The sequence below is a fragment of the Harpia harpyja genome, chromosome 8 (genome assembly GCF_026419915.1).
Source record: "Harpia harpyja isolate bHarHar1 chromosome 8, bHarHar1 primary haplotype, whole genome shotgun sequence".
In the NCBI taxonomy this organism is placed as follows: Eukaryota; Metazoa; Chordata; class Aves; order Accipitriformes; family Accipitridae; genus Harpia; species Harpia harpyja.
The window spans coordinates 30,335,890-30,362,742 of NC_068947.1; the positions used below are offsets into that span (position 1 = coordinate 30,335,890).

The 26,853-nt window shown below is 38.2% G+C and overlaps 1 protein-coding gene across 1 annotated transcript in view; it reads right to left on the reverse strand.

Annotated features, from left to right (window-relative positions):
* LOC128144991 (multidrug resistance-associated protein 1-like) overlaps positions 1-25,948 on the reverse strand; it is a 40,608-nt gene extending 14,660 nt beyond the window's left edge. Inside the window, 18 exon segments of the mRNA XM_052794542.1 lie at positions 755-809; positions 1,761-1,830; positions 3,389-3,575; positions 4,705-4,872; positions 5,385-5,561; positions 6,956-7,082; positions 8,651-8,717; positions 8,833-8,917; positions 10,154-10,215; positions 10,218-10,296; positions 15,068-15,205; positions 15,813-15,878; positions 17,352-17,606; positions 19,185-19,362; positions 20,366-20,523; positions 21,947-22,088; positions 24,292-24,353; positions 25,760-25,948. Coding sequence (XP_052650502.1) covers positions 755-809; positions 1,761-1,830; positions 3,389-3,575; positions 4,705-4,872; positions 5,385-5,561; positions 6,956-7,082; positions 8,651-8,717; positions 8,833-8,917; positions 10,154-10,215; positions 10,218-10,296; positions 15,068-15,205; positions 15,813-15,878; positions 17,352-17,606; positions 19,185-19,362; positions 20,366-20,523; positions 21,947-22,088; positions 24,292-24,353; positions 25,760-25,822 — 2,139 coding nt within the window. The 5' untranslated portion in view covers positions 25,823-25,948.
* Between the last annotated feature and the right edge of the window lie 905 nt (positions 25,949-26,853).

Here is a 26,853-nt window from a genome sequence, read left to right on the forward strand (position 1 = left end):
AGCAGGAGAAAGTTCTCATCCTTGGTGTGAATGGGGACTAATGGGACCAAACTTAGCTAGGCCACTTGAAAGGCAGAACTGGTAGGAGCAGAATAATGACAGATTCTTGGATTTCACTGCAGGGTCTGCAGTGAAATGAGCTCTAGTTGGCAGAAACTCTTCTGTCTCTTCTGCAAATTCATTGTTTTCAAGTGCCTATTTCTACCACCTTGCTAGAAACTCATACCTTCTTCCCCTCTCCACCCTCCCCATTCTTATTTTAATTAAACTGTAGCTTCCCAGGAAGTTTTAACCTTCTGCACACTCTGTTTCACTTGTTCTTTTCCCTCTCCTTAGCAGTGGTGTATTTTTTTAATGGAGACTGCAGAAAGTGAGTTTCTAACATAAAACAATACTGCAGCAGTATTACCAGGCAAAATTTCTAGTCTCTGCTCCAGGACACAGGTATTTAAACTTCCTAACGGTAAGACAGAATGTTTTTCTAACAGAGGTAAAAGCTTTTTTAATCTTATTCTTTCTGAAATATGCAAACAGACTGGACCTAGATGTAATATGAAAATACAGCCAGTAGCAGATCATCAAAATAGAAAATCTCAGACTACACACTTAAAATTTGGTCAAAACCTGTAAGATTTATTTTAAATTCAGTAATGAGATGTCAGGTAACCTTAATAAGAAACAGAAAACTGCAACTGCAAAATAATGCATTTTTATAAAAACAAATGTCAAAGCCTTTTCCATTAGTAATACTTACACCAGCAGTGGCAACTTTTTCTTTATTGAGTATTTTCCATTGATCAAAGGAAGAACTGCAAACAAGAAACACTTTCAAATCTTCTTGTGAATCATCATACAAAGAATATATCCATTTATTCCTAAGCAAAAATGGATACTATAAAATCTTGTAAATTTTTCCTATGGAGACATGAACTGTCCTCAGCTGTTCTATTTTTGTTGTTAGAATAACGTTATGGTCAGAAGACAACACTAGGTATGGCCTTTTCATTTCTTGTATAATTATGTGTAGATAAAACTGAGCTTGCCCTACAGAGGTGTCAGCTAGAGATGTAAGACCACCCTTTTCTGAGGCATATAAGTGTGGTGCAACTTGGTTCTCAGCCCCTGTCTGAGCCCAGGATTAGGGCTTACAATTTGACACATCCAGTTCTACTACTTCTGGACCAGGGTGGTTAAGCTTAAGTGTCCTGCATTGTCTGAACTTGCTAGGTTGAGTGTCTTCTACTTCATCTTTGCACTATCTTCTACCACTGCAAATATACAACTACAGTGCTTTACAAATTAATCTAGGAGGTCATTCAACAATTTTAAAGCCCGGAAGTTTTCTTAAAGGTGGAAAAAGACAAATCAATGTTACAGGGGAAAAACAAAGCATAAACAATCTGTTAATACACCAAGAAGTCAAACTGTTGCCAGGGTATTGTGGGTGCATCCACATCAGTGACTTCAGTTGGTCTTCTGAAAGCCCCCTTCATTCCTGCTTTCATGTACTTTGGTTCACACAGTGAAGCAGCTCATACTGAACCTCTCGAACTCATGCAGCATACTAACTGGATTTATTTTGTATAAAGTGAAACCAGAAGATGAGCTCCAGATACATGCTATCCAGCCAACTGCTGATGGGCATTCAGGCTTAACCCAAGTTTACACAGTGAAGCATAGCAGCACAGCCTTCAGTACTTAGGGTTGTTCTAGCATTGTATCAGTTAAGCAATGGCTAATGGTTTATTTTAAATACTTACTCTTTATGTTTCAGCAGTTCTCTTTGTTGCAGACTCCTGCCCAGTTGGCCCTCTTCTTTTGAAGAATTCACTATAACAGAAAAAAAAAATAGAAAAATCTTTTCAGTATTGTACCATGAGTAGACAGGTACAGTACAAGAAGCTAGAAATAAAAAACAGGGACAAAATAATGAATGGGGATACTTTAAATTAAGAACTCCTTAAGTTGACCTAGTCTTGGGACAGCTGCTACACAAGACAGACACATTTATGACCAAATGCTAGAACTGTGACAGCAGGTCAATCTCCCTCATGAGCCTAGAGTCTCTTTAGAATTCCATTCTTGCTTAGTGAAAGTATTAGTATACCTGCAAATCTTTGTGTGTTAATGAAAGGAGTCAACACTTTTTTTCTTCCAGGAATGGATTTTTTTTCTTCTTTTTTATATTTGATATTATTTTTGTCAACAGATCTGTTAAGACAAAGATATGTTTTCTACATCCATCCATCCTGCTGAATGTACCTCTGCTGTATAATTTTGTATCACAACACATCGCATGCTGTTTCTTCTCCTCATTACTTTGGTTCCCCTTCCCTCTCTTTATTACCCTTCATGAATAATACATATTTCCTTACATGACTACCTCACCCTTTCATCCCAACACAGCTAACTCAAGACTGCCCACTACTGCCTTTTGCAAATTTGCTGTTCTGTCTTTCCACTCTTCCCTGTCAAAACCCAGCAAATATTTGAGAGTGCTGGCTCCAGTATAGGGCCTGAATTAATAAGCCCACCAGACTGTGCATTGTACTTACTCCAGGCTCAATTTAAAGTTACTAAGCTAACTGGAAACCAGCATTATAAACATCTGCAGTTACTTATCTGTCATAGGACTCTTCTGTGTCATGTGGAGAGATTCCTTGTCTCAAAATTAAATAACTACAATTAATCTCCTCCTGAAGTACATGATGAAAACAGGTCAAACAGACTGCATTGTCAATGAACCTATTTCTTTCCCACAACTCTAAGGAGCACACATCGAACAACTCGGGTACAGAAGGAAGTTGAGTCCCAATCCATGTGAATGATTTGTACGTATGCTTTTTTAAGATACCTGCAGTACTTGTTTATATATGCTGTCTACTTGTTGGCTGGAAGTATTTCATAAGAGTATTAAAAGTTTCTTTTTTTTTTTTCTCCTGCAAATGGACCATATTCTCCTACTCCTTCTACTGTGCTCCATGATTACAGCAGTCTAAGGTGATGGAAATGCGAAGCATCCAATATAAAACAGGACATAATCATTGACACTGCAAGATTAATTTGAAATGTTTGTAAGTTATTTATTGGGTGATAAATCCTTAGCAGAATCAGAGATAATACAGTATGTAAAAATAGAAAACAACTGCATAAGGCAGCTTTATCATTCATTCATTAGTTGAAAGAGTAAACCATCTGATCTCAAGACATTAAAGCCCGAATTTTTTTCAGTTTATAACCTATAGTGCTATACCAAAACGTAGACAGGAATGCTTTACATTTTCCAGCAATTATTCTATTCGTTTCTAGGAAGTGGAGGAGGAATATTTTGAGATGCTTGAATGAAAAGGAAATAAAACATTAAGCAACCACAGTATACAAATCTCACCTTCCATTAGGGTTGTCTCTTCATTTGTATGCTCTGCACTGAAGACTTGAATAAGGTCAGGAAAATTAGCTCTCTTTGAAATGAGTTCTTGGTAGGTCCCCATTTGACTTATTCTGCCCTCTTCCATTATTATTATAAGATCAGTGTGAGGCAGGAGCGTTAGGTTATGGGTCACCAATATACGAGTCTGAAACACAATGTTTTCCATTTTACCATATAAATACAAAGCATATATTAAAAGTAGAGATTATATTTTGATAGCTCAAATGATATAATGGATTATTTTCTGGAATTTTGCTCATTTGTCTACTTTATTATTATTGTTATTTATTGCCTACTTTACTACATTACTCTCTTAATTGCTGATTGTAATGTCAAACTTTATGCTTATAGCTACTTGCTATTACTTGTACTTACCTGTTTCTTAATGTGTATCTTCTGCTCAGGAATGGTTTAGATTAGGTTGAAAAGAGAAGAGGTAGATACTACAGCTTTTAATATACTACATGAATTTTGTAGTAGTTTGATAGTCTCAATATTAAAATCTGCTTACAAGTCTACCATTACTAGAGTTCTTGCTTCTGCCAAACACTTACAACCCACGGAGCAAGTAAATTAAGAAAAGGGAGAAGGGAGACTGGGAAAGTGAAAAACATATACTTTATAGTAAGTAACATATTCATAATAGTAAGTATTTCATAGTAATACATGTGTTTTACAGGCATCAGACAGTGGGAATAATCTGCACAAATTTGTACAGATTATTCTGTACTGAGAGGAGTACAGAATGGTACAGAGGAGAGTACTGAGGAGAGCTTTTTTACAAGCTATCTTACCTTCCCACATGAACAGTTTTAAAATGGGAAAGTCTATTCCTTCTGATTGCACTTTCCCCTTGGAATTTCTTTGTTCAATAGGAAGCCTTTCTTTCTATAACCTATACTGGCTATAACCTATTTACTGCAGTGAGGCATCAAGAGCGACCACAAAGGGCTCCACCCTGCCTTCTATATGCAGATCACAGCACTCCTCAAAAACTGCCAGTAAAGAAGAAATGAGCAAATATTACATGAATCTTTCAGACTCCCAGGTCAGGCCATGTCTCAATCTTTTTTTCGGTCTGTCCTGTCTACCCAATAGGCTTCAAATTGGCACAATCAGCTGTGCTTTTTATTTAGCCTCTTTATTCAGAATAATTTTCATCAACACACTGGGCAAGAGATGAGCTTTTGCAGAATGACTGGGACTTTTACTGTGTCTGTTGTATTGTACAAAGCAGTTCATCCACAAATTGAAAGGAAGCCGTCCTACTTCACCTTGCTTTTTAGCAGACCTGAAGGGCCAATTAGCTTCTCAAAAAGATGTTTCCCAACATGTACATCTACAGCAGACAGTGGGTCATCCAGAAGATACAAGTCAGCATTGCTGTACACAGCTCTAGCAAGACTCACTCTCTGCTTCTGCCCTCCACTTATATTGACACCCTAAGAAAAGAAAGCCAAAATATTCCACATTTAAATATGAAATACTAAAAAAGACCAGTGTATCACACTCAGTTTCATCATTATTTTTTCAGGTAATCAAAGTAAATTTTATACTAGATATGAAAATAGAAAGGTAACATTTGGATTTTCAAGTAAATAGAGTAAAGTTTGGGCTCTGTTGATTAATTCCCACCCCAAAATTGGCAAATGCAAGGTACTTCGGAAAATTAAAAAATAACTTTTATTTACTGTCATACAGGCATTTTTACAGTATAGAGGAAACCCCTGGAGAAAAGAACAGGGCTGACAAACTTCCATATAGAAAAGAGCCATTTTAAAAATTAATAAGAATTCAGAGCTTAAATAAAAGTTAAGTTCATAGTAAATAAACTAATTAGGGAGATGGGCTAGATGTACTTGGCTGAGCACTGCTTAGTCATCAATGTAAATTATAAAAACATAAAAGCCATAACTTAAATTACTGCATAATTTCTGACACCTCAAATTCTCACCCTTTCTCCAATCTCTGTTTGGTCTCCATTTGGTAACTGTTCCAAATCTGGCAGTAAAGCACAAGACTCTAAAACAAGTTCGTAGTATGGCTTATTTAGATTTGCACCAAAGAGAATATTTTCCTGTAAACTGTCATTTTGAGTCCAAGCCTGCTGAGAAACATATGCCACTGAACCCTAAAAAGAATTGGAAACAATTTTTTCACTTGGGCTTTCTGAACATCAAAAATAGCGTTTAAAAACACATTTGAAATTCCAGCTTTACCTCAAAGTAACCAGTAATTACTCCCAAACTTAGGCATTACTAAACTGTTAAAATTTTTACTAAGTCAGGTAATAAAAACAATCTGTTGTATATTCCTGTATAACAGCTTGCCTACAATTATTATAAGAGCACATACTTTGAATAAAACTGACAGAGCTGGGACATACACTGAGCAGTCTTTCAGGGAAAGATCTCAGTGAGAAACAGGCATCCACTGTAAGATTTATATGCAGAAAAATGGTTCTGTATCAGGTATATATCAAAATACAGTTTGATTGTATTATTACATAACATGCTGTGGAGTGTGTCAGCCATTAGAAATTAAGGTAACAGGACAGGAATGATAACTGGAAATGCTCTTAGATTTTTTCTTACATTAAGCTACATGTCCTGTGAAAATCTACTAATTTTACAACAAATTGATAGTATAGACACACTTGTTGGGTATATGCCTTCCTTATTAGATTCTACAGAGCTGATCTTTTTCCCATTAATTCTCAGATTCAGAACACCTCAACTTCATATTCTTCCCCTACCCCCCAACAGCAACTGTACTAGATTTCCACAGGAGTGGATTCTTTTTCAACACATATTTTCAAGGCTGAGACACTTCTTTAACATTGTCACATACACTTGCAACCAGATTAACCGATATCGTGTTTATCCATTGATATTTATTGGCTCAAGCACTGTAGTCTGCCATCAGAAGTTAACTTCCTCCATATCTATAACCTATAAAAAACTTCCCTAAACTCTATTCTGTGATGGGGACTTTCATTGCTCTGTGTAACTACAAGACAAGTTAAGCTACAGGGTTTCCTATCACTAGGAGAGCCAGCACCTTAATTCTATCTCTGCCTAAAGTTCAGCTTTTGCCTCTCTTTCCATATCCTGTATCTTCTCTACCCATAAGCCATTGCAAGAAAGTTGACCATCTTCTACAACAGTTTATAACCACTCCAAGTGCGTCATGTTTGTACAGCTGTTTAAAACCAGCAACCATTAGATGTTTAGGCTCAATATATGACTTAGACATTCATGATTTTTGCACTGAATTATATAGATTATAAAAAAAAATGAAAACAGCTTTGCAATCACTTAGGTTGAAAAAAAAAGAGAAATTGTTACACTGTTAACAAAGTGTCACTGTGTTACTTTTAAGATTTAAGAAGCTGAAGCTACCCTTGCCAGTATTTCTACAACCATAAATAGTTGAGGAGGAAAAACTGCACTTTCAAAAGCAATTCTGCTTAATTTAGGTATTGAGGAGTGGACAGGGCAGGGGGACACGGACAGACAATCTTACTTTTCTCTGAACTGTTCCTTCAAGTTTCTCCATTTCTCCAAGAACAGCAGAAAGGAAAGATGACTTTCCAGATCCAACCCGTCCCACAACAGCAACTAAAGAGCCTTCAGGAATGCTGACACTCAAGCTGGAAATATTGAGGAAAACAAATTAGTTATCCTCTTTGTAAATACTCCATCATGTATAGGTTGTGGTCACTGTAAGAAAGAAATACTCTATTTTACCCTCAGAACGATGAGAAATTAGTACTTCAGTTTGCACGTCTTTTGACTATGTACTGTTCAGAAACTTCCAGTAATGACTTTAAGTATAAATGTATTTGCAAGTTAAGAGGTTGTGCTTTCATCCGGTCACAATAAAATCAAATGGGAGACAGTCTAACCAATAAGTAGTCTTATCTTATTCTTCTCAGGCCTGTGGTTCATGTTTCATCTTACTCTGACAATCAACTGCTAGACTTCTCATGTAGCATCTACTGTAGCCAATGCGTGATCCCTCTTAAGCAAAAAAATAGCTGTTTGGGTAAATAAAAGCTGCCCTTCCTAATTCTGACAGCAAAATATGCAGATAAGTACAATATGTACTCATAAACTTCAGCATATAAGGAGAGCCACTTGCTGTATCTGTACGCTATGCTACCTGGATCTAACTGTGTTCTGATTTGAAGGCCTTATGCTAAGATAAGCATAGTCCCTTCAGAATGGAGCTTGGAGCACAAATGAGGTAGAGAAAGACTGTACCCAGGGACTATACCAGACTTTAATGAAGTCTGTATGTGATGCTGAAGGCAGCTCATAGCTGGATACTATATTGCAGGCTATGGTGGCTGAGGTGTGGATGCTCAATGCCATGTTATGGGAAGTGATCCCCCCAGCCCTGAGAGGAATAGGATAGATAGTGTGGTGAGATGGTTAGACTGGGTGGGTTGTAGCCTCTTCAGCTGCCTTAGTAAAATTTAACAGCTGTATAGAGCTTATCAAATAGGTTCTACATTCCACTCCAGCGCTTCATTACTCCATTTGCTTACTAACTCTCCAATGTGGTCATTGCATAGCAGTTTAAGCATAGCTGAATTTACACCTAAGAAATACCTTGTAAAGAAATGACAAAACCGGGGTGGTTTCAGGCAAAAGAGACCACTGTCAGAAAACCAAACTTTTTGTTTGTTTGTTCTTTGCAATGAAAGCCACAGCCCAATTTTAAGATCAGTATTCAATGCAAGGCTGCATAAACTACCCTAGCTTACTTTTAGGCAATATAAAATGCTACACTGACAAAATGGCATCTTGCCAGTTAATGCTCCACAAAATGCAATTCAGGAAAAATTGATATTGCAGTTAAATCTCCCTTGTGTGATCTGAGGGGGGAGGTGTTAGGAAAGAACAAATGAAGAGAGAGTGAAGAGGGAGTGAAGAGGTAGTGAAGAGCACTGGCTTCCCATAGCACTTATACAGTGCTATGTTGGGGAACATGCATTTTTATGTGGTTCCTGTTGGAGCATCAGGAGAACAGGTCAGATTTGACTTTCCATAGCATACTGATCACATGGGATACTCCGGAACAATAACTTATGTTCTTTTTGGTACGTAACATCATGAACTAGTCTGAATCAGAATACACTAAACCTGAACAAGTTCTCTACAGACATCACATTCTGCCAAAGAAGCTCATAAAAATAGTTTAAAAATATCTTACTTCTTTAAGACTGGCAGGTCATTTTTTTCCCAGCGGAAAGAAGCACCAATAAACCCAACAGCATGATCTGTTGTAGTAAAGAAAAATGAGCACAGAGTTGCTAATCCATCCCCTCAGTTGAGTTTCTTAATGATCACCCATATAAACTCATGACCAATTAAAAATCAGTAACTGCTGCTTACTTCCACTGTAGTTTGTATTGACATCCTCAGGGTTAAGATCCTCAGCACACAGAAAATCCTCTAAACGGCTCAGAGAAACTTTGGTCTGCAAGATGAACATATATATATATATGTAATGTTTATAACATGCCTGTACTCCCTAAATTTTTAAATAATATTTAAAAAGTTCTAGATAATATGGAAAGACATATTCCTTGTCTTATTTGAAGATAGACAAAAAAGGTGTTCAGGTATATAAAATTTTTTTCTTGAAGTACTAAACAATCTAAAGTCACAAAAATGTGTATTTTTTTCCTGAGGATCTACTGCTTGGTAGTTATAAAGTAACAGAGCATGCTTGACCTATCCAATGTTAGAATATATAGTTAATCCTTGAATGTCTGGTTCCTCTTACTCAATTAGTTTGTTTTCATAAACCTGCGGTGAAAACACTAGCTTTTTTTTTTTTTTTTTAAAGAAATCGCACAGAATAACTCTCTCTTCTTATAATGAAGAAAGACAACGTTTTACTGTGAGTGCATCATGAGATGTCCATCACTGTGCTGCAACAAAGTAAGATGAACTTAACATTTGTGCTAATTTTTAAGCTATTAGAAGTAAACCTTAGGAAAAGAAAAGGTTTTGATCTTACAGTATGCTAACCATAAATGAAATCAAATCAGGATGAGCATCTGCTCACAGTGGTCCCCTTCCTTACAAAAAGCTGAGTTGTGTACAAGCTGTGACAGAGTACATTCATGAGCAGCTCATATAATATACCCATAATAGAGTCTTAAAAGTTAGAAGTTCCCAGCTCACATGGTAACCTGGTGTACCATTAGGACTGAAGGTGGCTGATACGGTACCCTCAGCAGCTCTACTCCATTTTTTCTTTAATTCCTTCAGTGGTGACTTGACAAAAACAGTATTATAGAGTCCACAATGGGTCTCCCCTACTTGGTATCACGGACTCCAGTATATAACAATGGCTGAGTAATTTAAACATGTGCTGCCCAAATTGTTCATACTTTATCTTTGGTGGACTATGAAGAAGATGAGAGAGTATGACCAGAAATTGAGTCTAGTCCACTGAAAGAACAAATGCAAGAAACAGAAATCTCAGTCACAATTAGGTGTGCTACCCAATTTTCATTCTATTTAAATGACTGAGACATCGTTTAAACAGCCTGCATGCTTCTCATTCCATACAAATACTGTGCAGTTTCATCTTAATAAAATGTAACTTAAAATAATTAAATTACTTAATCACGCCTAGAAATAGATGAAACGTGACCGAGTATAAACATCAGCCTTTTAAAGCGCTTGTTCATAATATGTTTACCTGGGCTACAGCAGAGATCACAGATGGTAAATCAAACAAAGGCAGTCGCAAAATGTTAAAGAAATAGATGTAAAAACTTTAGTTGCTGTTAAAACATTCTTTTTGTCCAGATAAAAGAAGACTCCAAATGTAGCCAATGAGACCTTTTAAATAAAAAAAAAAAAAAAAAGAAAAAGATACATCCAGAAGCAAAATCACATTATAACTAAAATTTATACACAGATACTATTTTTGTTTGCATTTGAAAGGTGTAGGATCGCATTTCTGCTCATGTATAAACAGGGACTCTGTAACTGCTGCACATGGAAATTATTGCATAGCTGCAATACCAAGTGCAGGAATACTATAATTTTAGTGAGCAAAAAACATGGCTACTGTGTTTGACCCAACCACATACACATGAAACTACATGAAATAACTTTCCTATCTCAGGAGTTGATTTCTTCATTTTGAAAACACTCAAACATGATGTTTCAGGAAATTAACTTTTTTTTTTCTTTCTTCTTGCTATTGCTATGAGATTGGACATCAAGTAGAATTATTTACTGCAGACATTTTTATTTTGACCACTTGGAATTTTTTTCAAAAATCTAGTCAGTAGTCATCAGAGAATAAGCTGGGCTCTTATGCAACACATACTCAAGCCTTCAGAATTACCCAGAAAAGCCTAAATTTAACAACCTGTCGTATGGAGTCACTTCTGCCTTTCATTGAGTTTAGGAGTCCTAAATTAAACTAGAAGTCCTAAACTAAACTTGTCATAAAGTAGAAGGACTCCTAAGAAAGTCCTAAATAGTAAGTTGATTATTTCACTGTGTTTAATTCAAACTTTGAAATTTTCTCACTCACTGCTTCAAATATTTCAGTTATTATCAAGGTTACAGACTGAAGGATAGCCTTAATCCTCCCTTTCACTATTCCTAAGGAATTTTCCTCTTCACCTCTTACATATTGTGAGTTAAGCACTAGAAGATGTCAGTTTGTGCAACTGAAGTTTGTGCAACTGAAGTTAATGGTGGTCATTTATCCCTAACGAAGGTTTCAGTTTGAGCCATAGAATCATTTAGGTTGGAAAAGACCTTTAAGATCATCGAGTCCAACCATTAACCTAACACTGCTAAGGCCACTACTAAACCATGTCCGCAAGCACCACATCTACACGTCTTTTAAATACCTCCAGGGATGGTGACTCAACCACTTCCCTGGGCAGCCTGTTCCAATGCTTGACAACCCCTTCAGTGAAGAAATATTTCCTAATATCCAATCTAAACCTCCCCTGGTGCAACCTGAGGCTGTGTCCTCTCATCCTATCACTTGTTACATGGGAGAAGAGACCAAGCCCCACCTTGCTACAATCTCCTTTCAGGTACTTGTAGAGAGCAATAAGGTCTCCCCTCAGCCTCCTCTTCTGTAAACTAAACAGCCCCATCTCCCTCAGCCACTCCTCATAAGACTTGTTCCCTAGACCCTTCACCAGCTTTGTTGCTCCTCTTTGGACAAGCTCCAGCACCTCAAGGTCTTTCTTGTAGTGAGGGGCCCAAAACTGAACACAGTACTTGAGGTGTGGCCTCACCAGTGCTGAGTACAGGGGGATGATCACCTCCCTGCTCCTGCTGGCCACACTATTTCTGATACAGGCCAGGATGCTACTGGCCTTCTTGGCCAACTGGGCACACCCCTGGCTCATATTCAGCCAGCTGTCAGCCAGCACCCCCAGGTCCTTTTCCTCCGGGCAGCTTTCCAGCCACTCTTCCCCAAGCCCGTAGCATTGTATGGGTTTGTTGTGACCCAAGTGGAGGACCCAGCACTTGGCCTTGTTGAATCTCATACAATTGGCCTTGTCCCATTGATCCAGCCTGTCCAGAACCCTCTGTAGAGCCTTCCTTCACTCAAACAGATCAACACTCCCCCCCAGCTTGGTGTTGTCTGCAGACTTACTGAGGTGCACTCAATCCCCTTGTCCAGATCATTGATAAAGATATTAAACAGAACTGGACCCAATACTGAGCCCTGGGGAACACCACTTGTGACCCGCTGCCAACTGTATTTAACTCCATTCACCACCACACTTTGTGCTCGGCCATCCAGCCAAGTTTTTACCCGGCTAAGGGTACGCCTGTCCAAGCCATGAGCAACCAGTTGCTCCAGGAAAATGCTGTGGGAAATGGTGTCAAAGGCTTTACTAAAGTCCAGGTAAACAACATCCACAGCCTTTCCCTCATCCACTAAGCGTGTCGTCTTGTCATAGAAGGAGATCAGGTTAGTCAAGCAGGACCTGCCTTTCACACACCCACGCTGGTTGGGCCTGACCACCTGGTTGTCCTGTACATGCCACGTGATGGCACTCAAGATGATCTGCTCCATAACCTTCCTTGGCACTGAGGTGTGACTGATGGGCCTGTAGTGCCTCGGATCCTCCTTCTGGCCCTTCTTGTAGATGGGCATCACATTTGCTAACCTCCAGTCAACTGTGACCTCCCCAGTTAGCCAGGACTGCTGATAAATGACAGAAAGTGGCTTGGTGAGCACTTCCACCAGCTCCCTCAGTACCCTTGGGTGGATCCCATCCGGCCCTATAGACTTGTGTATGTCTGAGTGGTGTAGCAGCTCGCTAACCATTTCCCCTTAGATTATGGAGGCTTCATTCTGCTCCGTGTCCCTGTCTTCTGCTCAGAGGGCTGGGTACCCCAAGACCAACTGGTCTTACAATCAAAGACTGAGGTAAAGAAGGCATTAAGTACCTCAGCCTTTTCCTCAGCCTTTGTCACTATGCTTCCCCCCGCATCCAATAAAGGATGGAGAGTCTCCTTAGCCCTCCTTTTGTTGCTAATGTATTTATAGAAACATTTTTTATTGTCTTTTATGGCAGTAGCCAGTTTAAGTTCTAGTTGGGCTTTGGCCCCTCTAATTTTCTCCCTGCATAACCTTACAACACCCTGGTAGTCCTCCTGAGTTGTCTTCCTCTTCTTCCAAAATTCATAAACTCTCTTTTTTCCCCCCTGAGTTTCAGCCAAAGCTCTCTGTTCAGCCAGGTTCTTCCCCACTGGCTCATCTTTCAGCACATGGAGACAGCCTGCTCCTGTGCCTTTAAGACTCCCTTCTTGAAGAATGTCCAGCCTTCCTGGACTCCTTTGCCCTTCAGGACTGCCTCCCAAGGGACTCTGTCAACCAGTCTCCTGAACAGGCCAAAGTCTGCCCTCTGAAGTCCAATGTAGCAGTTCTGCTGACCCCCCCTCCTTACTTCTCTGAGAATCAAAAACTCTATTGTTTCATGATCGCTATGCCCAAGATGGCCTCCAACCATCACATGACCCCCAAGTCCTTCTCTGTTCGCAAACAACAGATCCAGCGAGGTGCCTTCCCTAGCTGGCTCACTCACCAGCTGTGTCAGGAAGCTATCTTCCACACACTCCAAGAACGTCCTAGACTGTTTCCATTGTATTGGATTTCCAGCAGACATCTGGTAAGTTGAAGTCCCCCCACGAGAACAAGGGCTAGAGATTGTAAAACTTCTCCCAGCTGCTTACAGAATATTTCATCTGTCTGTCCTGGTTGGGTGGTCTCTATAACAAACTCCCACCATGATATCTGCCCTGTTGGCCTTTCCCCTGATTCTTACCCATAAACACTTGACCCTTTCATCACCATCACCAAGCTCTAGACAGTCAAAACACTCCCTAACATAAAGGGCTATCCCACCTCCTCTCCTTCCTTGCCTATCCCTTCTGAAGAGTTTATAGCTATCCATTGCAGCACTCCAGTTATGCGAGTTATCCCACCACGTTTCCATGATGGCAACTATATCATAGTTTTCCTGCTGCACAATGGCTTCCAACTCCTCCTGTTTGTTGCCCATGTTGTGTGCATTGGTGTAGATGTACTTCAGTTGGGCCACCTTTTTGGGGGGAGAAGCCCTAATTCCTATGTGACTGTTCTCAGGTGCTTCCGTGGTCTCTAACACATCAATAAGCCTTGCACCTTTGCTGCCACATGCATCTCCATCCCCCACCTCCACTGAGATGGCAGACCAAAGGACCTCACTAGCACACTGTACCTCAAACATTGGCATGCTGCCCCCAGGATTATCTCTAGTGAGCCTGGTTTTATCCGTTATCCCCTTCAAATCTAGTTTAACATTCTTTCAATGAGCTCTGCTAACTCCTGTGCAAAGATCCTTTTCCTGCTTTGAGACAGGTATACACCATCTGTTCCCAGCAGGTCTGGTGTCATGTAGACTGACCCATGATCAAAAAATCTAAAATTCTGCTGGTGACACCAGGTATTGATCTGCTGGCTTTTCCTGTTTCTTCCCTCATCATTCCCTGCAACTGGAAGGATAGAGGAGAACATTATTTGTGCTCCTGATCCCTTAACCAGTTGTCCCAAGGCCTTGAAGTCTCCATTTACTTTCTAATGGAGTTTAACAGAGGGATTTAAAGATCCAAAGACCTGAATGCATTCCTGATAGAATTCCACTGAAATAAGGCTAGGATGAATTTGGTTCATAATTTTTTGTTTTTTCTTTTTCATGTATTTAGAGGTTTAGTGTTTGAGAAGGGATAGCTAAAAATTACAGATCAAAAATGCATTCCCTTAAAAGTTGAAAAAGGAGGAGTATAAAGAAGGTAGTTGATTTCTGTGCAATAGAAACAGTATGATTAGAACAGTGAAATGAGATTCAGGAGCTTTGGATTTGGTTTCTGACTTTCTAATAGAGGTCTTTAAAATCTTGCTCAATTCATAATCTTTCTGTTCATATACATACTATTAGAACCTGAGAATACAAATATATTGAATTGATAAATCTAATGTTTTGAGATACTGTGAGGCAACATTTGTGAGCCATTCAGCTACTAAAGCAATAGGGAACATGAGAAACAGTCCTGCATGAATCGATATTTTTATAAAACAAACCATAAAAGGAATACACGTCAATGTTAGCATGGAGTAAGTCGTCAGATACCCAGATGACTTCAAAACATCCACTTCACGTTCTCTAATGCTCATGATCTTCCTTTGATATGCAGGTTCCCATGCATAAAGTTTGAGGATCTAGAAAAATCAAACAAACATATTTTAATAAAACAAAAAAGCAGTGACTATGCTTCAGAAAATATGCTTAAGCTCCAAATTTAATTTTCAAATATCCAGCAATGCCAAACTACAAAAATTTGAATGTTTTACAAATGAAAGCAAGAATTGAGATAACTAAATTAAGTTGTTCTTCTGGAAGATATACTCTAGTCACTTTTAATTCTTCAGATTTCAATTTGTCCCTTACGTATCATAAATGATGAGCTGGTTTATTTCAAAACAGGATGAATAACAAAAATGAGACAACTTTTAAAAGTGCTTTTCTTCTATGCTAAAATTGCACTCTGCTAAAGGTTTTCAGACATCTATTAATGTATTTTACGTTCTCATTAAAAATATGGTAGTAAAATTAATGCCTCATGAATAGTATGTTTTTCAAATCAAATTAGACCAGTAAATATTTTCCAAAAACAATTTAAGCACATTTTGTTAAAGCATTTTCTCTTTAAACTTTTATCATTATCAGCTGAAATATTACTTATAAAACCTTAGTTTTTTAAATAACTTACTTTCTAACTTTACAACCTAACAAAAAAGCCAAAACCCTTGTTAGTTGTGGCATTACTTTTATTCCGTGTAACATTTCACTTAGTAGCTTGACTCGTTGATCCAAATACCTCATTTGGCTTTTCTGGTTAAAAGACAGCAGTGTTTTCATTTTTGAATGAGAAAAAATTTTGGAAAGTAAAATATGTAGTGTACTGTAGGCAATAAGTATCTTTTATGCTATTTTTACCTTGCTGAAAAACATAATAGCACCACAGTTATACCTTTTTCAGATACATATGTAGTAAAAAAAAAAAAAAAATCATTAGATAGGACAAAGGTTTAAATACATTAACATAACATTTTTCCCCTAAAATATCTTAAGAGTGCATTTCAATTTTTGTCCTTTTTATTTTTCTTCACATGGAATTAAAATCTTAACAGGCTTCCAGTCCCCAGGGTGTTCAGGAATGATAATATGGTTTTAATCTTCAAGATCACTAAGCAGGTAAATACCGACTCAATAACAATATACTCACATACATGTATATATATGTAACACCATATGGATATAAAACACTGTATACATATATATGTACATATACAGGAGTTAGGAAGGAAGTTTCCTCTGTTACTGATTAATACATTGTTATTGAAAAAAACAATGAAAGAAACCCAGAAATTCTTCTCACTCCTACACTATACTCAGGCTCTTCTGCATCTCACATTTCTAAAATACTAATTAATGGCCTCTTTAATGTTTTGAGTCTTATTCATGTAGAACAAAGGTTTGCATCTTGTTAGACAGAATTATTTTATTGCCCTTTGTATTTCTTCTCTCTCTCTCATATCACAGTAGGGATCTAAGTGTATATGTAGCTGCTGCACCTCACCTGCAAAAGAGGTGAGATGGTTTTGGGGGGTTTTTTCAATGTATCTAAAGTGTCACAGCCTTACGAAAGAATTAAGGGAGACCCAGAGTCTTCACTGCATGTTGCACCATCAAAGCCTGAATAAGACAGAGACAAATAATTGCCTTGATAGCAGTGCAAAACTTAGGGTTGCAGGATTTTTTTTTCAGTGGACCTCACAGAAATTGTCATAGTAACAGGCAATATAGTGCCAAGAGAACTGTAGCATCAGAGAAGCGGAAAAGAAGTCAGAACACATGCAGTACCTCTATGGGAATTCCCATAGTCTCAGGAGAATGTGCTAAATTTGAGTGAGCATCTTAGCCTGAATAATAAAAGTGGAAGAGGGCCATAATCCTACAAAATCCTTTATTTAATAGAATTATCTCATGTAATGTGCAAAACCATAGCTGTTTCCTAAATTGAGTCATACAGTAATTTTTACTAATACAAAAGTATTGTTTCACTATAATGAAAATTTAGGTATCCAACCTAAGTACTAGTTTAGCTATCAAACATACAGCTTTCTCACTGCAGTTATGCTTCCCCCTTCAATGAAAAACAGCTGCGCCTTGGCATTGTTTATTTGGTTTGGGTTTAATTTAGATGTACCAACAGTATTTTTACACATGCATAATTTACTCCCCCCCGCCCCCCATATTATGGCAACTTAACCTCTCCTTACTATGCTTATTTAAATATCTCACCTTCAGTCTTTTAACTTTGGCTGCAATGAGTGCATTTATAGGTATAACCAAAAGAAGCAGTGCAACACCTGCTAGTATCGAGGGGCCAACTTCTTTCCAGAGAAAGATGACAGCCATGATGATCTGAAAAGGTGCTGACCACAACAGGTTGATGTTTACAGTTAGCTCCATGAGTTGCTGAGCATCTGCTGATATCAGGTTAACAATTTCCCCAGTTGTATAGTTTTGTCGGGAGGAATTTGCTAAAGTTAAGGCCTGCAACCAGAAAATACATAGGTCACAAAAATCAACAATTTTGATAGGTTTAGCTGCCCAGGAGAAGCTAAAAGGACAACAATTTGAGCAAAGCTGAACTCAGTGAAACAGACTTGCAACTCTTTATAGTAAATAAACAGGACAACATGGTGCAAAGAGGGCTCAGAAAGCCTCAGCTTTGGCCTAGCTTAGAACCTCCCACTGCAGGAACCAGCAACAGCAGGCTTCACAGCAAGCACATGTATAATCTCAGCGTGGCAGGCAGATACCACAAGTCCCAGGTGTCTCGGGACTGACACCCAGACAAACACATACACTCTCTCTCTCTCTCTCTGTGTTAGTGCCTCACATTTTTCCACTGTGTCACCTGCAACTCTGCATGTAACAAGGCAGTGCTGCAGCAACTCACTCCACCATCCATCACGTGCAAAGCACAACCTGACCCAGCATTCACTAATCAACTCTATTCAGAGAGAGGAAGAAGCTGTATTTCTACACTGTAGCTGTGAAAACTTGGCTGAAGACATGCCCACCCCAATTGGAGCCTCTATTTCCCTGTTCATGATCTGATGTACTGACACACCTTGATGTGCGACTTGAGAATCAGTTCCTTTATTTAACTTATTTGCAACTTACAAGTAAAATTTTGTGTACTGGTTCAGAAAATACCCGAGAAGTCTATGTCAAAAGATCGGTTTGACTGTCTTGAGAAAAGAGACTGTATTTTAAATTAACAAAGACAGTAATCTATTTCAGATTTGGATTATTTTTTGGCTTCCTTAACTTAAGCTTAATAGTTAAATACTGCAGTAAAAATACCAATGTACCATGTTCATAACAAAGTAAACTAAAGGTGCAGCACTGAGAAACCAGCTTCATCTCATGTGCTACATACTAACAGTATCGTAAACATTTTTGGTTTGCAGGTCAGACAGCTACTATAACTTCTACATTATTAGCACCTGCATTTATTGTAGCTAATAATGCTGCCACCTCAGCATATATTATTAAAGGTGGAATAAGTTATAGATAGATTTCCACAGCAGTTAGCCATCTTTTAAACATCTGAAAAACAGCAAACCTACTGGGTATTCAACTCAACAGAAAATCAGTTTCACTAAAATCAGGTGGGAAATTTCAACCTCCAAAGGAGACAATGTGGCAAACTTCAGCTTCTCATATTCACTACTACTATATAGTAAAAACATTGATCGTGTATACCCTTACTTTTTCCCAGACATCCGACCTAAAAAGTTCTCCCAGTTCATTCAGTAAATTTAGGAAATTAACCCATAATCAAAATAGGAAGAGTTCAGTTTCTACATATATCTCCAGTATTATGGCTGTACAGGTGGTTCACAAAAGTATGTAATTTCAGGATTAGAGTCTTATAATAGAAATACTGCTGAAATTCCAAATTATTATAAATAATCATCAAAATATAAAGTCAATCTGTTAGCCTGTCACCAGTGTATAACATGCTGGGTTCTGATAATACTGGTAAGCATATTGTCTTTTAACACTGTGTGTTTATTTTAGTTTTTGTTTTGAAAGAAAAGTAGAAGAATACATGATTACCTTTTTGTATATCAGGCCAACAACTGCAGTCTTGATTTTGACTGCAGTAAGCATGTTGTTACGCTGGTATAACTGATGGAGAAGAGTTTGTGAGAGAACTACAAAAAACAGGGCAATAGCATAGCCATATCCACTCCCATATGAACTAGGATGATTTTCACTGACCATTATCATTGCTCTGAAAATGAAGGAAAATAAATTTTAAATTCTGTGCATTAAGGCAACAACAGACAATAAAAAGTTCAATAAACTGACATACTGGCAACTTGTTTAACTAAGTCCATTTTGGATCCAGATGTGGTGGAAGGTCACAAAGAAATATGATGTTAAAAAAAGGCAGGTCTTATCTGTGTTTCCCAATTTGTTAGCTGAGAAACAATTCTCAAATACTATTCTAGACATGAATGTGCTATTGCTGACTTCACTGACAATGGAGTAGAAATAAAGAATGGCATAAAAGAAAAAAAAAATTAACTAGATATTTGTGCTTAGAAAGGTTGCAACTACCAACCACAAAAGTGAGAGAGAAAAAAAAATCTAGAGGAAAATTCTTATTTTTCTGTTAGTAAAAGGTTATCTTAAATAACCAGCAACTCTGATGTCTTCAAATAGATTATAGTTTGGAGGTTAACAATAATTCTGTTCATTAACTCTTTTCTTTATAAACACACAGGTATTTGATAAATTCTTAACACTTCTATGGTAAGCACAATTTCTAAAAACCACTTCCATCAACCTCATGGTAGCAACAACAAGATAACAACAGCGTCATTGCAGTTTTCCATTAAATGCTGAAGCTGTAGATATTATTATATGTTTAAGTGGGTTTTTTAAAAATAGAGATGGAAAAATATTGACAAAAAAGTAGGGAAATTAAATATCTTGGTACTCCATTTTTCTTAACATTTGATTTTATATTTAAGTATATGAAATACTTAAATACAATATTGAGGAATTGAACTTCTACTGGTTTTGTCTCAGTCCTTTGGCTAAGAAATTCCTGATCTCTTTGAGCTTTTCCTCATTAGATCATTTTCAGATAATCACTGGGGCGGAGGGAGCATGAATAAAATCTTTACATGTCTAAGCCGTTGCTTAGTTTGGTTTTGATATTGGTAACCCTTTAGCTTTATTATTACCGTTACTCTCTGAATATGAAGTGAAACACATTAAAAACTTACTTCATTATTTGTGGACTCATGAAAGCCAGAATGTCAGCTGTAACTTTCAGAAATGCAACTTTAATCAATAAAAATGTAAATGTTTGCCATAATGGCAAAATCAAAGATGGTTTATGGAAACTCGTTTTCTTAAATAGCACTCTTTTGATGCAAGAAGCCTGCAAGATTACAAAAATATGTACAGAATTAAGAGAAAAAAATTATTTTTGAACTTCACCTACATTTACACATATAAAATATGTAATATTAGAGTGTCCATCTAAAGCCATCACTGTATTTACTATCTGAAAAAGCCCATTTCCTACAGTCAGAAGAAAAGTTTTGGGGTAAGGAATGAATTCTGGTTTTATTTAGCCTGGCTAGTATTATTTCAGGAAAGAATAAATATCATTTCTAGGGTTGTCCCATTCATCCCCAAATATAACTAGAAAATAATTTAGTCCTCAAATGATTATCACAGGTCAAAAAAAACTGTATCAGAAAAACAGAGGTAAGCTTCAACATAAATGCATTATCATTTACAGCAGGCTTACAGCAACTTTATGTTTAAGGTTGAATAACCCTTCTATTCTTTCCTAGTATTATCAGTTGTCAAGTAACTACTTTTTTTTCAGTTTGAATTTAGGTCAAACAATTGCAAATATTCTTACAAGGGCTCAAAAAAAAAAAAAGTCAGCCTTTCTTAATTATCACAGTGATAAAGGACAGGATATTTTTTACAGATTACTTGAATAATAAAAACAGTATCTGAATTAAAAATTATCCTTATTGAAAAATACTTTTGAATGCTTTGGTAGAAAGTGTTTTGGTGTGTATACCATCAGTGGAAGAAAGGGCAAATCTACAAATAGATAAGAAAAATACTGAAGAGATGCAGTAACGTCAGACTCTGCAGGAGCCCTCTTCTCAGTAAGTCATTAAAAACCAAAAGCTACACTCTTACTGGACTTACAGGTTAGGTCCTCTCTCCTGTGAACTTCCTAACATTACAGAGCTCCTAGTGCACTTGAACTACAACAACAAAATAACAACTGTGACTGAAACTGTCAAGGATTTACATGAAAATCACACAGTGTAACTCAAGCAAAACCCCCAAAATATCTGTAAAATTCAATATTGTTAAAATTAAAGAAAGCTGAAGCCTGTTTTGTGCATTCTGTAACCACAGTGTCTACTGATAAGCAAGCTAGTAAGACTTCTCTACCCACCTGAAATACAACTGCAAAGATAAGACACAGCGAAACAGACAAGTTCGGAGATAAATTAGTTGGACAGTTTTGACAAAGATGGTAATTAATCACCAAAGCGAAAGTCACGGTAGATTCTGTATCAGTCAGGGTAGATTCCGTATCACTTGAAGTGTTAAAATGTAACTAGGTATCTTTCTAAGAAGTAAGTTTGAACTTAATTTAGAAAAATCCTATAGCCACACTAGAGATCACTGATCACAACACTGAGTGGCCTTTGTGATCCACAAAATGTAGGCTGTTCAATAAACAACAAGATTTTAGAAATCTTCTCCAGCTTCTAGACTCCTTAAATTTAGAAAACCATAATGCCTTTTGTCAGAATTATAGCTACCGTTAATCCTGTGGTAGACTTCTGGATTTCTTTTCTCCATTGTTTTTCAAAGTTAGGACACACACTGTATGGTGAATCACTTTCATTCAGTTCAAACAGGTCATCCCTTTCCAATGGCTTCTTATAGCCTATACATATTAGTCTGAAAGAAAGCAATGAATTTAGACAGCATAAAATACAGCAGACAAAACAAACAGAACTACTAACTCAAAAAGCTAACAATATAATTTAGTGTATATAAATAAACTGCATAATCAAAATAATATATGTAATCCTATAAAGGCTACAGACTAAATAGTGGAACATACTTACAATCACCTTAAATACACTGAAATTCACCTGAAGTATGAAGAGCCAAGCAGATTGTCACATCTGAACAGCAAATTCTGAGGAACCTTTGTACGTCAGAATCTGTCTACGTTTCTGATCCCATATTTCTTTATAGAAAAATACACTATTTCATAAACAAATATATGTAGCATCATTACCCACTTACTATTGTGATCTGGAATGAAATACCTTTTCTACCACAGATCACTCCTGTGCCAGTCAGTGCCAGCACTGGGCTTGGGACTAATGTGTGTGCTGTTGTGCTTATCACAGGACAGAAAATAAGACTCAGAAACACTCTTCTGGAGGCTGTAAAATTCTGGTGGGGGTGGACCTCACTATCTCCAAGGGCCACCCAGATATCTACTGAAGCTATAACGTTAACAAAAAGTGAATTTGCCTTATGCCTGATAAATTAAGGCAAAAATAACACAGCTTCTCACTAAGAGCGCCAGCTTTTGAGGCAGATGAGGAAAGCAGACTAATTGGTACTTGAGTGGGAACTGTTGTTTAAGAGTTCTGCATAACTCATCTAAATGCTAAAACTCACTGCTGCCGGAGGATAAATAGATCTACCAAATGCACTCTGCTCCATAATCTCCAGATTGCATGAATTCTAAAGAAACATAATATAGCATTATGGGTTTATTATGTAACAACTAATTTGAGACGTCCTTATTTAGATTGCAAGCACTTAAGGTGAGTATATATTAGCCATAATTTATTGTGTTTGCTTGTGACTGGAAAGAGGGAACATACCTAATGTTCACAATATTAGTTTAATTGCATCCAGTTATTTCATAGCTAAATAAGCTCTCACTGAGCAGAACTGAAATCCTCCCCCCCGCCTTCTTTTGTTAAACATTGTGGAATTGGTTAAAAAATAAAAAGGATAGCCTAGCTTGAACATTTGGGTGAACACTGTGACACAATGAACACATAAATGTCATATAGAAGCACTGCAGTCAGTACACTACATAACTTTCTAGAAAAAATGAAAATTTATGGTGTAGAATGCAAGGATTGGTAAAAACCAAAGCTACTTTGATACTGATGGTGAACTCCTAACTTCAACAGGGCCAGAGTTCAACTGAATACTCTGAATCCTTGAAACAATCTGATTGTTTTGTCTCAGCTTATTAATAGCAAATACTACTTCCAGTTTTTCCTTAAAATTAATAATATTGAATAAAGCAAGAAGCAGTTATAATACTCTTAAAATGGTTTTTTTCTCACTTTTAGATTTTTGAAGTGTGTATGCCTGACTCAAATGATTTTTAAAGAAGAAAAAAGAAAAATGTTATAAATGAGTAATAGTCACAAGACATAACACATGAAGTTGTTTGAAATAACATCCAAAATATGAAGTGACCGGAAGCTGCATGACTTGATATAGTTGAGCTTTCAGTTCCTATTTTTGAGTGGAAAATTTCCCCAAGAAGTAGAGGGACTTCATCAGTGTTTATGAGCAGGTGATCTGCAGTAATAACATCCAGACTGCCATAACAGAGGGAGGAAAATGAACATGAAATTGGTGACTTGGAAAATATCTTAAATGTACTACTGCATATTTGTTCCTGGAGATCTAGCAAATTGTTGTATCACTACATGGAGTATAAAGGAAACCTTATTTTTAATTTTTGTCTATTGCCAAACTTTACACAGACAGATAATAAATAAAAAAGGATAGCCTAATTTGGCCTTTTATATCCCATTGTCTAAAAATATTGTCTATTGTAACAAGAACATTGTGCTTAGTTACGAAAATATTGATGTTTTAAATAATGCCTTTAGATAACGTATAAAATGGCTGTTACTATGTATAAACAATACTCCACAAAATATTTGAATATGACCTCTAAAATTTATAAACTTTGATTTTTGTACAAAAAGCTAACAGCAAGCTCAGGCTTAGGCTCAGGCTCAAGCCAGAATGATGGTGTGGAATGTAAGTGTGTGCTCTATAATTCTGTGAGCATCAATGAACATCAACACCCAGCTTATTAAATTCTCACCTGCTAAACCAGGAATATGTTAATTTACTGAAGAAAAAAACATTCTCTTCAGGGCTACGTTTCTGTTTAAAAAAGAAAAAAGGATCAATGTTACTTGAAAGACTGAAGAAGTTGTTGGTTTTGTTTTTTTTTCTTTTACTAAACATGTAGTTTTTAGGAGCTATTTAATTCTGAGCTATAAGGTCTATATTTATCTCCCACCAATATGCTCTAACACAAGGTGTGAAGAATGAAAGAGATCTACAGTCTCATGACTTACTAGAATAACTTAACTTGCTGTAACAAGATATTAACCACCACCTTAGCTTGATTTTACACTGTTTACACATACCCTAGAGTATGATCACACCAACAGTAAAGCATAGGAGTTGGACCTTATGATCTTTATGGGTCCCTTTTAACTTGAGATATTCTATGATTCTATGTCCAATACAAGCAAACCTTCCTTAAATCTTTGACAGTTAAAATCCTGCAGATTTTTTTCCCCCATTTGAAAACCTAGCTATTGGAAGTTACTAACTGCTAATACCTAAAGAACAGCAAACTCCTTTCAGACCCTAAGACATGAAGTACTACTAACATGTACTGTACACATAAAGGAGAAGAATATGAGGCTTGTGCACTGCTGCCGATTTTGTAAGTCATTGGAGATAAGTGTAATAGAGGCAAACAAATATGAACTCTCCCATACTTCTTGAGGAATGTGTATCCATACCCAAGAATGACTTCAGCACACCTAGGGAGTAAATTCTGTCCCTAAGTAATCACCATCTTAAAATAATTTCTAACTAAAGATGCAGTTACAGTTCTTTTCGGTAGGTGGTGTAAAAAAACCACCTATCAAAAATGTATGCTGCTGGTGCTCTGAAATCCTGTATATTTTCCACAATTTTCCTTGTACTTTCAGTGAAAAGCCAAATGATTAAATGATAATCCAAGAAACAAATACGCAACAAATATGTGTGCCCTCCTCCAACAAACACATGCTTGTGCATCTACTCACCCTTCACTATCAGACGTAAATGTTTGCCTTGGGCCATTACGATTTACACCCATACAGCACTGTTTGAACTATTGCAATTTACTATTGAAGAACACAGTAGAAGTCTTGGTCACAAACATGCCCTGCTTAAATCCTGCTCCTATTCCTATCTGTGGCAAAGCTCCTATTCCCTTAGGAAGAGAATGATAAGAAATATTGAACAAAACCCTGCCCTAAAGATTATTCCCCCCTCATAAATTCAAAGGATGCACCCCAGGACATATCAGTTGTCGTTTTTTTTGGTTTTTGTTGTTCCCCCCCCCCCGACCCAGCACGGATCCTACATGAAATCCGTTCGGGCCCCCCCCCGGCAGCCGCCGGCTCCCTCCCGGGGCAGCAGGCAGGCCCTGGCGGGGAGGTACCCCGCCCTCAGCCCCGCCAATAACGCCTCCCCCCCGCGCTCGGCCGTGCGCTGCGCTGTGTCACCTTCCTGCCGGTGGGACTCGGGCGCTCGTAGAAGCCGCCCCGCTGCCCGCGGAAGGCGGCCATGGCTCCTTCGCGAGGCGGGCGCGCCGAAGGCCCTCTCCGACCTGCCGGCGGAGACCGTTAACGGCCACCCCGCGCGCGAGGGGAGAGGCGTCGGAGGCGGGACGCGGCCGCCGGAGGAGCAGGTGCGGGCGGGGGGCGGCGCCTCAGCCTCAGCCTCCCCCGCAGCTTGGATCCCGTGAGGCCCCTCCGGTTCCCCAGCCCCGCCGGGCCCGAGAGGAGGCCCCCGGTAGCTCTGCCGGCCCGGCCCGGCCCGGCCCCAGAGCTTGTGGTGAAATGCACTTTGTGCCCTAAACCGCGACCTGCAGCCGCCGAGGGCACGGTCTGCCTCTGATTCCTGTCTGGTTGCTGTCATTTAATGGCAGGCAGGATGGACGTGTGTTGTACTAGTGGGCAGCACTCAAGTAAAATTGGGAGGGCAGGCAAGCGAACTGTGTGTGGTGGGGCGTGTGCGTCCTATCTTGTGACTAAACGTATAAAAAACTTTTTTTTTTTTTAACTGGCTCATAGCTGGATCTGTGCTACCAGAAGTTTATTAGTGCATCAGAAAATGACAAATGACAACAGTACTTTTGTCTTAGAGTAGGGCCCACAGAACAGGCTGTTCGTGACAGGAGCTGTGTCTCCCACTTAAATCAGAGCACCGCAGTGCTGTTGCTGCTGAACAGATAGATCCAACTTAAAACGCTTTAGGATAAAACTTAGAAAGCACATGCTCGCTGTTGACAGAACTACTCCACCTGGGACTGGCAGCTGGGAAGTCCTGCATGTCTCGAACCAGGCTGCTGCAGCACCGGGAACTCTGGCAGGTTGCATACCAGATAAGCAAGTTTTGATCTTTGTTACTTCTCAATACTTTCTAGTTTTGCTTTTTGGAGGCTTCATACAGCTTGCTCACTAGTATTTAAATGTAAAGGTAGGTAGGAAGGAAGCTATAATAGCAATTTCCACTGCTGTGTTTTTTTCTGAGCATAAAAGTTTTTCCAAAAGTTAATAGAAATCAGTATCTTGATTTTACTCTATAGTTTATATGG